The 13298-nt window shown below is 34.9% G+C and overlaps 1 protein-coding gene across 1 annotated transcript; it reads left to right on the top strand.

Moving 5' to 3' along the window:
• Positions 1-3076: 3076 nt before the first annotated feature.
• Positions 3077-8261, top strand: LOC119985847 (protein transport protein Sec61 subunit alpha-like). Its single transcript, XM_038830284.1, has 7 exons — positions 3077-3230; positions 3815-4184; positions 4659-4886; positions 5055-5409; positions 5488-5612; positions 5764-5899; positions 7718-8261. Exons 2-7 carry the CDS (start codon positions 3841-3843, stop codon positions 7955-7957), a joined length of 1428 nt encoding a protein of 475 aa, XP_038686212.1. The 5' UTR covers positions 3077-3230; positions 3815-3840; the 3' UTR covers positions 7958-8261.
• The last annotated feature ends 5037 nt before the right edge of the window (positions 8262-13298 follow it).

The following is a 13298-nucleotide window of genomic DNA, read 5'->3' as shown; positions in this document are numbered from 1 at the left end:
GAAGAGTCCCAATTGGCCTTGTCTGCAGCTTGGGTTGATGGTGCAGGAGGTGTGGTTGTATTACTCATACTACATTACAAGGGCGATGTTTATAACTTATCCACAAATATATATGCTAAGGCAGACAGCCGTATAATAAATGAAAATATACACCCTAATTCTATTGCCACACAAATTATACTAATCACCACACAAATGCAAACTCAATTTGCTAAACCAAATATTATTATTAAAGATAAACCAAACATCATGCACATGCTGTGAAGACAATGCAAACACTGACGCCTTACATTTGTTTACTTAATCATCAACAATAATCCAATATTCAGAAAATGTGTATAATATTCTCAAGACAACATGAAAATTAAGGCAATACATACTAACTGTAGATGAATCAGATTAATTAAGTTAATGAAAAGAACTGAATATACATGTTAAAGTAATAAATCTCATAGCACATATGAAAGTTTTTTGAATCCAACTTACATATAGACAGTAGAACATTTGGAATAAATCTTATAGAACATGTTAAAGCAATAAATCTTATACCCTACTACCTACCTATAATCCTCTGTTGTGTGAAATGCCTTAGAGAATTTTAACACTAATAGATAGTAGAACTGCAGAATCTTTGTCATTGGACAGTGCAAACAACAGGGGATTAGCAGAGGTAGAATATATGCCAGGGACATGTACATTTCGAATTTATAGCTTTTGTAGCATGGGGTTTTCAGTCTTCATCTTTAGAGCTAGGAAGAGGGACAACAAACAATGGATGGATCTAGTACAGGGGTAACAAGAAATATATCAACTGGACATATTGAGAAACGAGCAATAAGAGAAGTGTCGATCTAGCTCATACATTATAAGAGAAGTGAGAATCTAGCAAAACATAAACCCTAAAGGCAGACATGGTTTGGCAGAAATCCCTAACCCTCACATCGCGAACAACAACAACGAAAAAGAAATTGAATGGCCAAATCGAGCACATACCTGATTTGAGTTGAGCTCGTCGCGAATCTCGTCGTTGTAGCTGAGTGTATATGCAGCGGAGTCACCGTGGATGTCGTGAGGTGGGAGATGAGCTCAGTTGTGGATGGATTCAGCAAGATCGTGATGACAGAGATGAAGAAACGTGTACTTGTGTGTGTATTATGGGCTGGAACGAGAAATTCACGTGGGTTGGAACGTCATCCAATGAACGTGGGCTGGCCGAAATGCGTGATGGGCTGCAACAAACAGATTAGGCCCGTTACGTCCAATCGTAACACAAACGTGGCCCTATAACCGTGCTGCCAAACCCGACCAATATGATGTTGTGTTCCATAAATTTCATCCATCCTTCATTCCATCTAACATTCTTCTTCTACTTCTAATATTACAATGTTACAATTTTTTCAAAGAAGACATCAACATCTCTTACTTTACTTTGCTGAACAAGAGGTTATGCATGAAAATTGTTTAACCGTTGAAGGAAAAAGTTCAGAGAGAAAAGGCAAAGCGAAGACACATCGAGGTTCTGTTCTCAATCGTGTTTACTTCGATCACATGGTGCGTGATTACTTCTCTCCAACCCCGATACTTCCTCACAAGCTATTTTGAAAGATGATTTCGCATAAGTCATAAATTATTCCTCTGCATTCATGATGTTGTTGTGTCTTATGATTAATACTTTGTGCGATCTCAAAATGTTGCACGCATAGAGGACTTATCTTCATTATAGAAAGTCACTGTAGCACTCAGAATGTTGTGTTATGGAGTTTCTGACGATATGGTGGATGAATATATTCAACTTGCAAAGAGCACAACAAATGAGACTATGAAACAAATTTGTTGTAGTGATTAACCTTGATTTCTCTGGTCGATATGGATAGCTGTTTATATTCGACAAGTACTCTCTCCACACTCTAGTCCAATACTATTCTTTTGCTTAGTCAGTTATAATCACCACATCCTCACTAGTATGCTCCCATGTCGCGATTATAATGAGGTCTTCCACTACAATATAATTTTTTTTTGTCTTTCGTATTTTTAGCTTGTCCATGCTTTCATCATTAATTTGAGATTCCATATTGATGTACCTTCCAAGCAAAGAGAAAAATGTTGAAGGCTAATCATATTTTCACCAAAAAAAAAGTGACCAGAGAATACTAATCATATTTGTGAACATAAACCCAACCATGGAACGGACAACACAAGTTATTAGTTATTTGCAGACAATCATGATATACAGGTTTAACACGATCATACTATGTAGCATCTGTGGACAACACATCACTCAATTTAATCCACAATTTTAACCATTCTCCAACATTCATTTCACCCATAATAGCAAAACATCCGTTGATAGATAAGAAATATTTTAATGAAAATCGAAATTTGAAGATCGAAAATTGAGATAAGCAAAGCTCAAATGAAACAAACAAAGCTCAAAATTTCGAAACAAACAAAGGTCAAAATCAAACAAATAATGAAGATCGAAATTTGAACTGTAGATTTTATTTTCTACAAAATACCTTCAAATTAAATAATTTGTAATGTCACAAATGAAACTTTGGAGAAGAAGCTCATCGGTGAAGAAGCTTTAGGGAAGAAGAGTGTCAAGATGTCGCAAATGAGCGTTGCATTCCTTTCCTCCTTACTAAGCTGGCGTTTTCACTTTAATAAGGGTGTGAAATGTAATTTAGCATGCATAAGGACCGGTCTTTGACTCCCTCACCCCGAGGAGTAAAATCGCATATAGAGATTCAAATAGATCATGAAGTAAGGATAGTGAAACTGTTAGAGATGAATTTGTTGATGTATTCTTCAAAGCAGGGGATAGGGAGTGTATTAGAACTAAACTCTAAACTTTGAATTAGTCGAAAATTGATTGCGAATTTTATTAATATAATCAATTAAAACGGATGTTGTCTCCCTCACACTAAATTCTAAATCTGTGGCACCAACATATACTAATTCCAATCCCAAAAAATTGGCCCCAAATGCAAAAAATCTCTGTACAAACAAAATATGAATCCGGTCAAACTTGCCGTCCAAACTCCAAACCCACAAAATACACATCTGGTCAACTCTTAAGCCACGTCAATCACCCAATCCTATCTGTCAACTTTTTATTGGTCAGACATCGTCGACTCTAACGCCACAGCACCTTATAATAAAAGCATCGCGAGAGAGAAATTTCCTTGAGATCCATTTTCCTTGACGTCCGTTTTCCTCGATTTGGGCAGGTTAGTAGCTCTTGATTTGAAGATCTGATGTTGTTAGCGAGATTGTGAAATTTTAGTTTTGATCGTTTAGTGTATCGGATTAGTTTGTGGATTGTTGTTATGGTTTATAATTGTAGATCTGAGAATTAATTTCTCTTTCTAATTTTTGGTGGTGAAACAGAAGTTTTTGAGTTCTTAGATGGATTGGCGTCAGATCTACCTCTTATAGTGAAATTTTGTGTATGAAGTGGATGCACAGACGTAGAAACATTGACACATGCACACAAGTGTTTGACGGAAATCCCATTCTTGTTTTCCTGTTGTGTGTTTGAATGTTTGTTTTCTTGATGCTGATCAATCAGCAATCGGGATTAGTAATGAATTGTTTTCCTTTCCTTTTCTTAAATATGGATTTCGGGCAAAGCTGAATGTTTTTCTGTTAATTTGTTAATTTTTTCAGCTTTTTACAAGCTGCATAAATCACATGACTTTGGCTTCTATTGCGACATATTTAGCCATAAAAGCAATGCAAATCTTTTATTATTGGATGGCTTTTTTGCACAATTAAGTTTGATGATTTCATTGGATAATCACTGATGGTGCAGGTTAGATTTAGTTTGGAGGAAATAAAATGGGAGGTGGATTTAGAGTGCTTCATCTCGTTAGGCCCTTTCTGGCATTTCTACCAGAAGTTCAGAGTGCTGACAGGAAGGTTCCATTTAGGGAGAAGGTCATTTACACTGTGATCTCTCTTTTCATTTTCTTGGTATGCAGTCAACTGCCACTGTATGGCATACACTCTACAACTGGGGCCGATCCATTCTATTGGATGCGTGTTATTCTAGCTTCAAACAGAGGAACTGTCATGGAGCTTGGAATCACACCAATTGTGACATCTGGGTTGGTAATGCAACTTCTTGCTGGGTCAAAGATCATTGAAGTGGACAATAATGTACGCGAAGATCGTGCCCTGCTGTAAGTAGTATTTGGACCATATGTTTTTATGGGTTTCCTAATTAGATGTTGGATGCTTCTTTTACCTTTTTTGAACCATTTCTGTTGGCTTTTTATTGAAGCATATAGACATGAGTTGATATTTCAGTACCAAAGGACATTTTTTGTGCTTTCTTCAAATTCTTCTTTTATTGTTTTTGGTAAACTCTTTACAGAGAGAGCTGCAAGAGTTCTTGAGTTATAACTTGACATTTACAGTCATTCACATATGAAGTATCCAAGTTTTTTATTATTTTACTTGTTTGGTTTTATTTTCTTTTTCTTTTTCTTAATTAATGTATCATTGTTGTGTTAAACTATCTGTTTGCGTTGTGTATTTTGGTTATGAATTAGGTTCATAATCTCATTTGAGCTTTTGCTCGTTATTTGTTCAAGTAGCACATGCTTGTGCTTCCTGTATTTAAAATTTTCCACGTGGATTTCTTTTTCTTTCAGGAATGGTGCACAAAAGCTGTTGGGTATTCTTATAGCTATTGGCGAAGCTGTTGCATATGTTCTTTCGGGAATGTATGGCAGTGTTGGCCAACTTGGTGTTGGGAATGCCATTATTATTATCATTCAGCTATGCTTTGCTGGTATAATTGTGATTTGTTTGGACGAGCTTCTTCAGAAAGGATATGGCCTTGGCTCTGGAATTTCCCTTTTTATAGCCACCAATATCTGGTGAGTTAAATAGTTATTTTCTCACAATCCACTATTGATCATTTTCCTCGAAATCGATTACTGAATTTTTTTAATAAAAAATAAATATCATAATGAGCCCATTGTGTTTTCTTGGATTCTATTACCGGATCCGATATCTAATAGTTTTGGCCCTTTTTTAATTTGCAGTGAAAACATTATCTGGAAAGCATTCAGCCCAACCACCATAAACAGTGGCCGAGGAGCTGAATTTGAAGGTGCTGTTATTGCTTTATTCCATCTATTGATAACTCGAACAGACAAGGTTCGTGCCTTACGAGAGGCCTTTTATCGTCAGAATCTACCGAATGTGACAAATCTGCTTGCTACAGTCTTGATTTTCCTAATTGTTATCTACTTCCAAGGGTTTCGTGTGGTTCTGCCTGTAAGGTCAAAAAATGCTCGTGGGCAGCAGGGTTCTTATCCAATCAAGCTGTTCTACACTTCTAACATGCCCATCATTTTGCAGTCTGCACTTGTCTCCAACCTTTACTTCATCTCTCAGGTACTAGAATGTCATGGGTGTGAAAGATAACTCGCAATGAATTATCTATTAGTCATTTGATGATTTTCGATTTTGCAGTTGCTCTATAGGAAGTACGGTGGCAATTTCATAGTGGATCTTTTGGGTAAGTGGAAGGAATCCGAGTACAATGGTCAATCTGTCCCTGTTGGTGGCATTGCATATTATATTACACCGCCATCAAGGTATGTAGCATTTTCATTTATCTTAACTTTGTTCACCAATACTTTCTTTATGACAGTAAGAAAATAATACTTCGCTACCCCCAAGGTTCTGCTTTTTCCGCTTATGAACAGATGCTGACAATGAATCACAATTTTGCTTTGGTTTTTCCAGCTTAGCAGATATGGCGGCCAATCCTTTCCATGCGCTGTTCTATCTTGTATTCATGTTGTCAGCTTGTGCACTCTTTTCAAAAACTTGGATTGAAGTTTCTGGATCATCTGCCAGAGATGTTGCCAGGCAGCTTAGGGTATGCGCCATCCCTTTCGCTTATGCTTTACATTTAATTAGTCCTGCTACCCCTCTATTTCCTTATCCCCCATTTGCTGCAAACTCCATTCTTCAAGTGCCTGGTTGTTTTGGGTTACCAGTGGTTGTTTTACTGATTTTCTTGTCTTTGGTGGTGGTGTTGTTATGTCCTTCTATTAAATGTTATTGTATTCATTATTATTTCCCTGAGTGGTGTTTCTTTTAATGGCAATATATTTTTATTATGCCAGTATAGTGTACCATAAACTTAGCTGGCCTCCACTCGATTATCCAACTCAGTTTTTTAAATCGTGATAGAAACCACATAATCTTCATTCCATTACAGTACCAAGGAATCTTCTGTTGATATTTTCCTAGTTTCCTTTGATTATTGTTTTAGTCGTTTGACTTGTTTCAATATTGCTATGGCATTTGTAACATTCTCCTTGTGGCAATTAATTTTACCTCTGTGTCGCTCTTGGAAAAAATTCCATCCCCTTAGGTCTTGCTTCAGGAGATGTAGTGTCGTAGTGATAAGGGTGAATCTTATGTCTGAATATCTGGAAAGTGGCATCTCACCCTAAGCATTCTCTTAGTTTGTGGGTGACATAACTACTAAATGAATCTCACTCTATGTTCCATCTCAAATTACATCACCTTAGGTCTCACTTCAGGAGTTGTAATGATAAGGGTGAATATCTGGAAAGTGGAGTCTCACCCTAAGCATTCTCTTAGTTATGGGAGACATTACTACTAAATGATGGATACATAATTTTATTTGTAATAGACAGATAGATTTGAATCCGGTAAATTTCATCTATAAGCATTCTCTTAGTTATGGGAGACATTACTACTAAATGATGGATAGATAATTTTATTTGTAAGAGACGGATTTGAATCCGGTAAATTTCATCTATGTTCTTGTTTTTTCCACCAATTGTTATGATTTAGACCTTGCACTTCAATCCTGCAAATCGGTCCATCTGTGGGATACTGGGATGTAACTGTATGATGTAATGATTCTTGGTACCACTGTATTTAATTGTGTGTTTTTTTCTTAATCGCTTTAATTTACCATTTTCACCATAGCCTTTCATGGTCATTGCTAATTTGCTTAACGACATCATACCGCGTTGAGGTGCCTGATCATCCATTCCATTGGACAAAGTAATGGCTCCTTATCAGTAAACTGTGTCGTTATTTGTCAATTTGTCTGATTTTGACTCTTTAGTGATATTTTGCTATATATGTGAGTAAGAGTTTGGGAATCAAATATTATAAAGTATGTCCAAATTTGGACTAGAAATGTTGATGAATTCATTTTATGCTATAAGTTTGAGAGTAAGTTTTATAATTACTTGCGAAAACTTGAGTGATAATTTTTACCTTTTTAAAAGCCCTTGCATTGTATCATGGATTTTGGAGAAGCCTTGTTGCCGATATAAAGCTTAATAGTTTTCTTTCATATTTGTATGTGTCTAGGATGCAGAAGTTCTGGAATGGACCAAATGGTTACTTATGGTTAATTATTTTTGCAGTTTTCATTCATGTTATTTTTCTAGTTTTGATATATAGTCCTTGAGGTGAAATGTGGACCGGAGGTTTATATACTTTTTCATTTGAAATATTATTATGGAACTGCTCTTGCTGTTTATGAGTTTATCTGCTGCCTGTGGCCTTACTCACCACTAGAATGTCAGCCTGCTTAGTATTTATAGTAAATCATTCCTTGTTTTAGCTAATCTCATTTAATTAATATCACTTATGGAGTAAAATGTATGACCGAGTTTGATCTCATCTTTCCACTTACATTATCCAGGAACAACAAATGGTTATGCCTGGGCATAGGGAGGCGAACTTGCAGAAAGAGTTGAACCGTTACATACCCACTGCTGCAGCATTTGGAGGCATGTGCATTGGTGCTCTGACAGTGCTGGCCGATTTCATGGGTGCAATTGGTTCAGGGACAGGGATTCTCCTGGCTGTCACCATCATTTATCAGTACTTCGAGACATTTGAGAAGGAGAGGGCAAGTGAACTTGGTTTCTTTGGTTTCTAAGCTGCAAGCACGTTGGTGGCGCCAACAAGCTCCCAGGCGGTTTGATGAGCTTAGCGTGTATGTAGTTCGTCCTCTTGACACCAAAACTTTGAGGTTAGATTTTAGGGTAGTTTCTTAAAAATGAGTTACCTCAAGTGGTACTTGAAGTACCTATGTTATGAACTCCACTATCAATTTTCGCATGTATCATTGAATCTATCAGGCTGCAAGACTTCTAGATCCTGTGGATTTTAGATGTTGTTGGTCGAAAGCATTTAAAGACCATTTAACTCTTATTAACGTCAGGAATTTTGCTTAATGTTGGTAGTAGAGTAAGTCTACTTCGTCATCTCGTTACAATAAATTTTACACTTAATTATACTTTTCATCATCAAAAGATATGGGTTGTTTATTTTTTAACACTTTAAGATTTTTCCTTACAATGTCATTATCCATTTTTTCAAAATGAAACAAAACAATCACTCGGGTAGATTTTGTACAGTGTCGGTTAGATTTTGTTGATGTGCATTAAGTCAACCAATTTTAGTCAAAAATACTTATGTGGTTCCAGATCAATTTTTTTTTTTTTTAAAAAGAAGGAAAAACTTCTATTCAACTTGACACAATAATCTTTTAAGGAAAAAAAAAAACTTTTATCACCTACCACACAAGAGGTTCATCTTCAGCATCAATGGAGTACAAACTCCATACTTCTCTATCTATGTTTTCCTATGGAGAGTAGCGGTTCATCTTCAGCATCAATGGAGTACAAATTCCATCCTTCTATATCTATGTTTTCCTATGGAGAATAGCGAAGAAAACAACAAACCCACTTACCTCTACGAATCCACTTCCTCATCCTCTTGGTTTTCCAACAATTATCCCTTTACCATTAAGAGGGTTGAATTCTCAATCCATTTTCAACCTCTAGCATTCCTGTCTTGTTCTAATTCCCATTTGTGCATCAAACTATCACCTTCTAGTTTTATAAGTCTTACATCAAGTTGGGTTCACTGTGATCTAAATGAGGTGCTCAAATGCCGGACTGGGCTTGGGCTGGTTTTTGTAAAATTTTATGAGCCTGGCAGTGTGGTGCCGGGTCTGGCTGGGCTCGCTATCTTGGGTCTATTTTCTTATCCAAGCCCAAGTTTTAAAGTCTCGAACCCAACCCTTATCTGTAATTCAAATTGGTCTACTGCGATCTACTAACTAAAAGGGGGAATCTACAGCCTACTTTGGTTGTAAATGCCTACTAGAGTGAACCACCAATGAACCCTGAATTGCATTTTTACTTTTCCTTGTGAGTTCCTCAACTATTAATGGAAACAATGCAATATCATCCACCATTGTCTGTCTCTCCTCTCTTTTTTTCTTTTCAGGATTAACTCTGACCCAATTCATGTTTCTTGTATGCTTTTTTCTAGCTAGAGTCCAATCAATTGCTTCTCTCATTGGATACCATTTTTTACCATGACAATGCTTTGATGGGATTGGGATTGGACTTTGGTGCCTCCACTGCTGCAGAGCAGAAGTAAGTGGAGTCACAAAGACCTGGCTTTCAAGAATTCACCCAAATAAATTGCCACCACTTCTTGTGGGATATAGTGTAATTATTCTCACCTTCCAAGAGTATATCATCACAATTTGTCGCTTTTGAAATTCTGGACTCACATCTTTTTTAGCATCAATTGTTGTATTGACCCTTTGAGAAAAGGTGGTGGGAGATGATTCATAACATTCATATGACAATGAGTTCAAGGGTTTGAGTTTCCCCTCTCCTATCCTATCCAATGAACCGAAAAAACCGTTAGCGAAATTCAAGTTTTTGATATATTTTTTTTCATGAATAATGCTACAGACTCTCAATTTGTAGCATTTATTTTATCTCAATCATGTATGTGTGACATGCGTGATAATCATTTATTATAAATACATATGTAGGGTCCAGTTAACCTCCAACACTTCATATCTATTGCGGATAAGATGGAGTCATAAATTGAAGATTCAAGTATTTTTGTTTTCATATAATGAAAATTTGCAACTACTAATTACCTTTTAGGTGTGTACTAGATAAATTTATCAGACCTACTCAATAACTCATAAAGCACACATGTGAGGCAAGCCCACAAAATATTTGTGTGTGCATTGCTTCGTTTTCGGAGAAGATTGAATCCTTTTAGGAAAATATGACGAACACATATTGTATTGAGAGATTTTTATGTTATTTTCTTAAAACATAATAATCAATTAACCATCTATGATGCCTCATGTCAATATTACAAATTGGAGGCTACTTTTTTTTTTATTTTATTACAGGGGAATGGATGGGATGAGAAAGACTCGAACTCGAGACTTGTACGAGATATCACATATATGAATGTCATTTGACCTAGTCTCGATTCCCACAAATTGGAGACTCCTATTCAACGGGAATCAATATTATTATAATGATCACATTCCACCCCCTGTGCAATCATGTCAAAATTATCGTCTTTGACTACAACTCCATGAAAAACTAATCCAAAATAGAGTTAGATTGGCTTGGGAGTTATTTTCACTTGATCTTTCAATGATGGTGTTGCTTTCCAAGATCTTGACCACAAATAATTAAGTTAAATGGTACGTAGTAATTAATGAAAAGAAAATAAAAAGGCCAGGTAATTAGCTGATTATAATAATTAATAGGGTAGATTTTCTTGATTATTAGGACTTTCTTATGATGGATTGAACAAAATTACTACATTACGAATCCCCATTTTTGTTTGTTTCTTTGTGTGTGTTTTTCTTTGGACCGACCATTATCTCCTAAAAGTTGACCATAATTAAGAATAAATATTTAGTATAAACTACCCTAAAAAAGTTGATCTAGGTATGCTGTCGGAGTCGGTGTTTCACTTTCACAATGAAACAAGTCATGATTACCTGTTTTTTTTTTAATGGTATGTGAAAGCTTCATGTCTGACAATGTCCAAGATCTCATTCTCAAATCGTGTGTGTGGCTTATGAATTTTTTTTTAAAAAAAACAAAAATAATTATATAGATCTCAAATGTCAACTATATGTGTGAAGCAATAAGTAGATTTTTGTGTCCTCAAATTTAAATTAAAAAAAAAAGTAAATTATTCATCATGAGACACATTATATTTGAAATATTTGGATACTAATTTTTGGACATATTAATATTTTTGGCAAAACTTTTTAAATGATGATAGCTTATAAACTGTAAAAATTATTTTATATTTATTATTAAAATCATTTTTTGTATAAATAAATTTCAAATTATTTATAATTTAATAAAACATAATACAATAAAAAAGAAAAAAATTATATTGTTGGACCGCTCAACGGTCCAGCATGAAAAGCTTCAATTTGAAGTTTTTCCTTTGCCTGTCTTATACATACTATTTGGTGGAGCGGTGTTGCAAAGTGGTCTCGCAAGTCATCTCTTTGATGAGTTCTCGACATTTGAATGATGTGACACATGTTCTAAACTATTTTATTGAAAATTTTGGCTCTAGGTAAAATATTAAAAGGATGCTTACCTTATTTCATTCGAAATAACCACTTAAGAAAGAACATTAGTGTGAGGAGAAAATATTCGGTGATTGCTTAGCGCCACACCATTCAGCTGATGTGGTGCGCATGCTCTACTGAGTACTCGACACGTGTGCTTTTAATCCCAATCAATAAAAATCCCATAAATGTTATGGGAACTAGATTTGGGATTACGTTTGAGTTATTAAGGATAAAAATAGAATAGTAGATAAAAGCGCACACAAAAGAAGACTAAAAAAGTCCATGATCTCCAAAATAACATTTCAGTTTGTTATAGAAACAGATTTGGTCGCCCTTCACTTTGAGGTTGATGTGAGCGGATTGATAGTTTGGCTTCTTATCAACCTCTAGGGGTGGACTTGTCATGCCTTGACATTCTTAAGCTTCAACCTCTCTGCATCTTCTTTATCATCTACTGGTACTACCAAACACTGTCATCTTCGCCTTCTTCACTTTCTCAGTTTCTCTATCTGTTTACTGAAATTCTTAACATATAGAAAGAGATAGAGTCGCCATGTGTTGAGCATTCAGTGGAGCATGCGCACCACTGAATATTTTCTCCTAGTGTGAGTCGTCTCTTGGGTAAATTCTCGACTCTAGGGAAAAAAATGTTCCTAACTAGCATATTGAACTTATCTACTCTAGGGGAAAATGTCATTTTTATTTAGGTAACTATACGATATTTGCTCAATGTAAACTCTCAAGCATCTTGATCACGCTACTCAGTATAAATGCTCAATGTCATTATATATATATATATATATATATATATATATATATATATATATATATATATATATATATGTGAAGGTCTCCCTGAAATTAAAGATTAAAGCCCATCCTAAATTTTTTAAAAATACTTATATTTTGTTTTTGAGAAAAGACAATATTTTTTAATAACTATATAATATGTTTAGTTAATATATAAATTATAATCATTGATTGATACACATTTATATAAGAGAACAAATATTAATTGATACACACTTATACAAGATGATAGATGATTTTTACAATATGAAAAGTCGTATAACACAACTTAAATGATTATTTTTTGTTATCTTGAATATTTTATGTTTTAATTTATGAAGTTAATTTAATGACTATATAGATATTTATTTAACTTAATGACTATATACATATTTACTTAATTAATTTAATGATTATATATATATATGTATTTACATTTACTTAATTTATTGGTTATATATGATGGATCGTACTTAACACAAGAGGGGGGGTGAATTGTGTCCCCAAATTCCGATAGGAATCTCTTTTTATAATTTAAAAGGAAATCAATGTCAATTAACAATTAGCACACAAATTTGAACTCTAATGATTATCCTAATCAACATTCATTTCAATGCAAGATGTGATACAATATGGTGAATGATCAATTATCAAATAATCAAGGAATTGCAAAAACAGATTTTTTTCAAACAACACACTGCGCACAGATTTTACAACTCAAATTTCACCTAGCAAATCAAGTCAGAATTCAATGAAATTTGGTATACAGTATCACAACACCCTAATGAATACTATATCAAAAATTCAGATTAAAATTCAAAGTTTAGCTATGTGAACAGTGCACGGACAGACTAGTGGTTCAGAAAATTCTGCAATCAAAACACTTAATCAATCAACAAGCAAGCAATGCAATCAAGAAAGTCCACACAGCAATTTATAGTAGTTCGGAGACTCTTCTCCTACATCTACTACCTAGGTTCACCAACCTAGGATTTTCCAACCTCCACTAAGGATGTGGTTTTCTCAAGAGCTCCACAAAACTCACAAGGGTTTTTAG

This window comes from Tripterygium wilfordii, chromosome 19 (genome assembly GCF_013401445.1).
Source record: "Tripterygium wilfordii isolate XIE 37 chromosome 19, ASM1340144v1, whole genome shotgun sequence".
Lineage (NCBI taxonomy): Eukaryota > Viridiplantae > Streptophyta > Magnoliopsida > Celastrales > Celastraceae > Tripterygium > Tripterygium wilfordii.
This window is presented reverse-complemented; position numbering and strand designations above follow the sequence as displayed.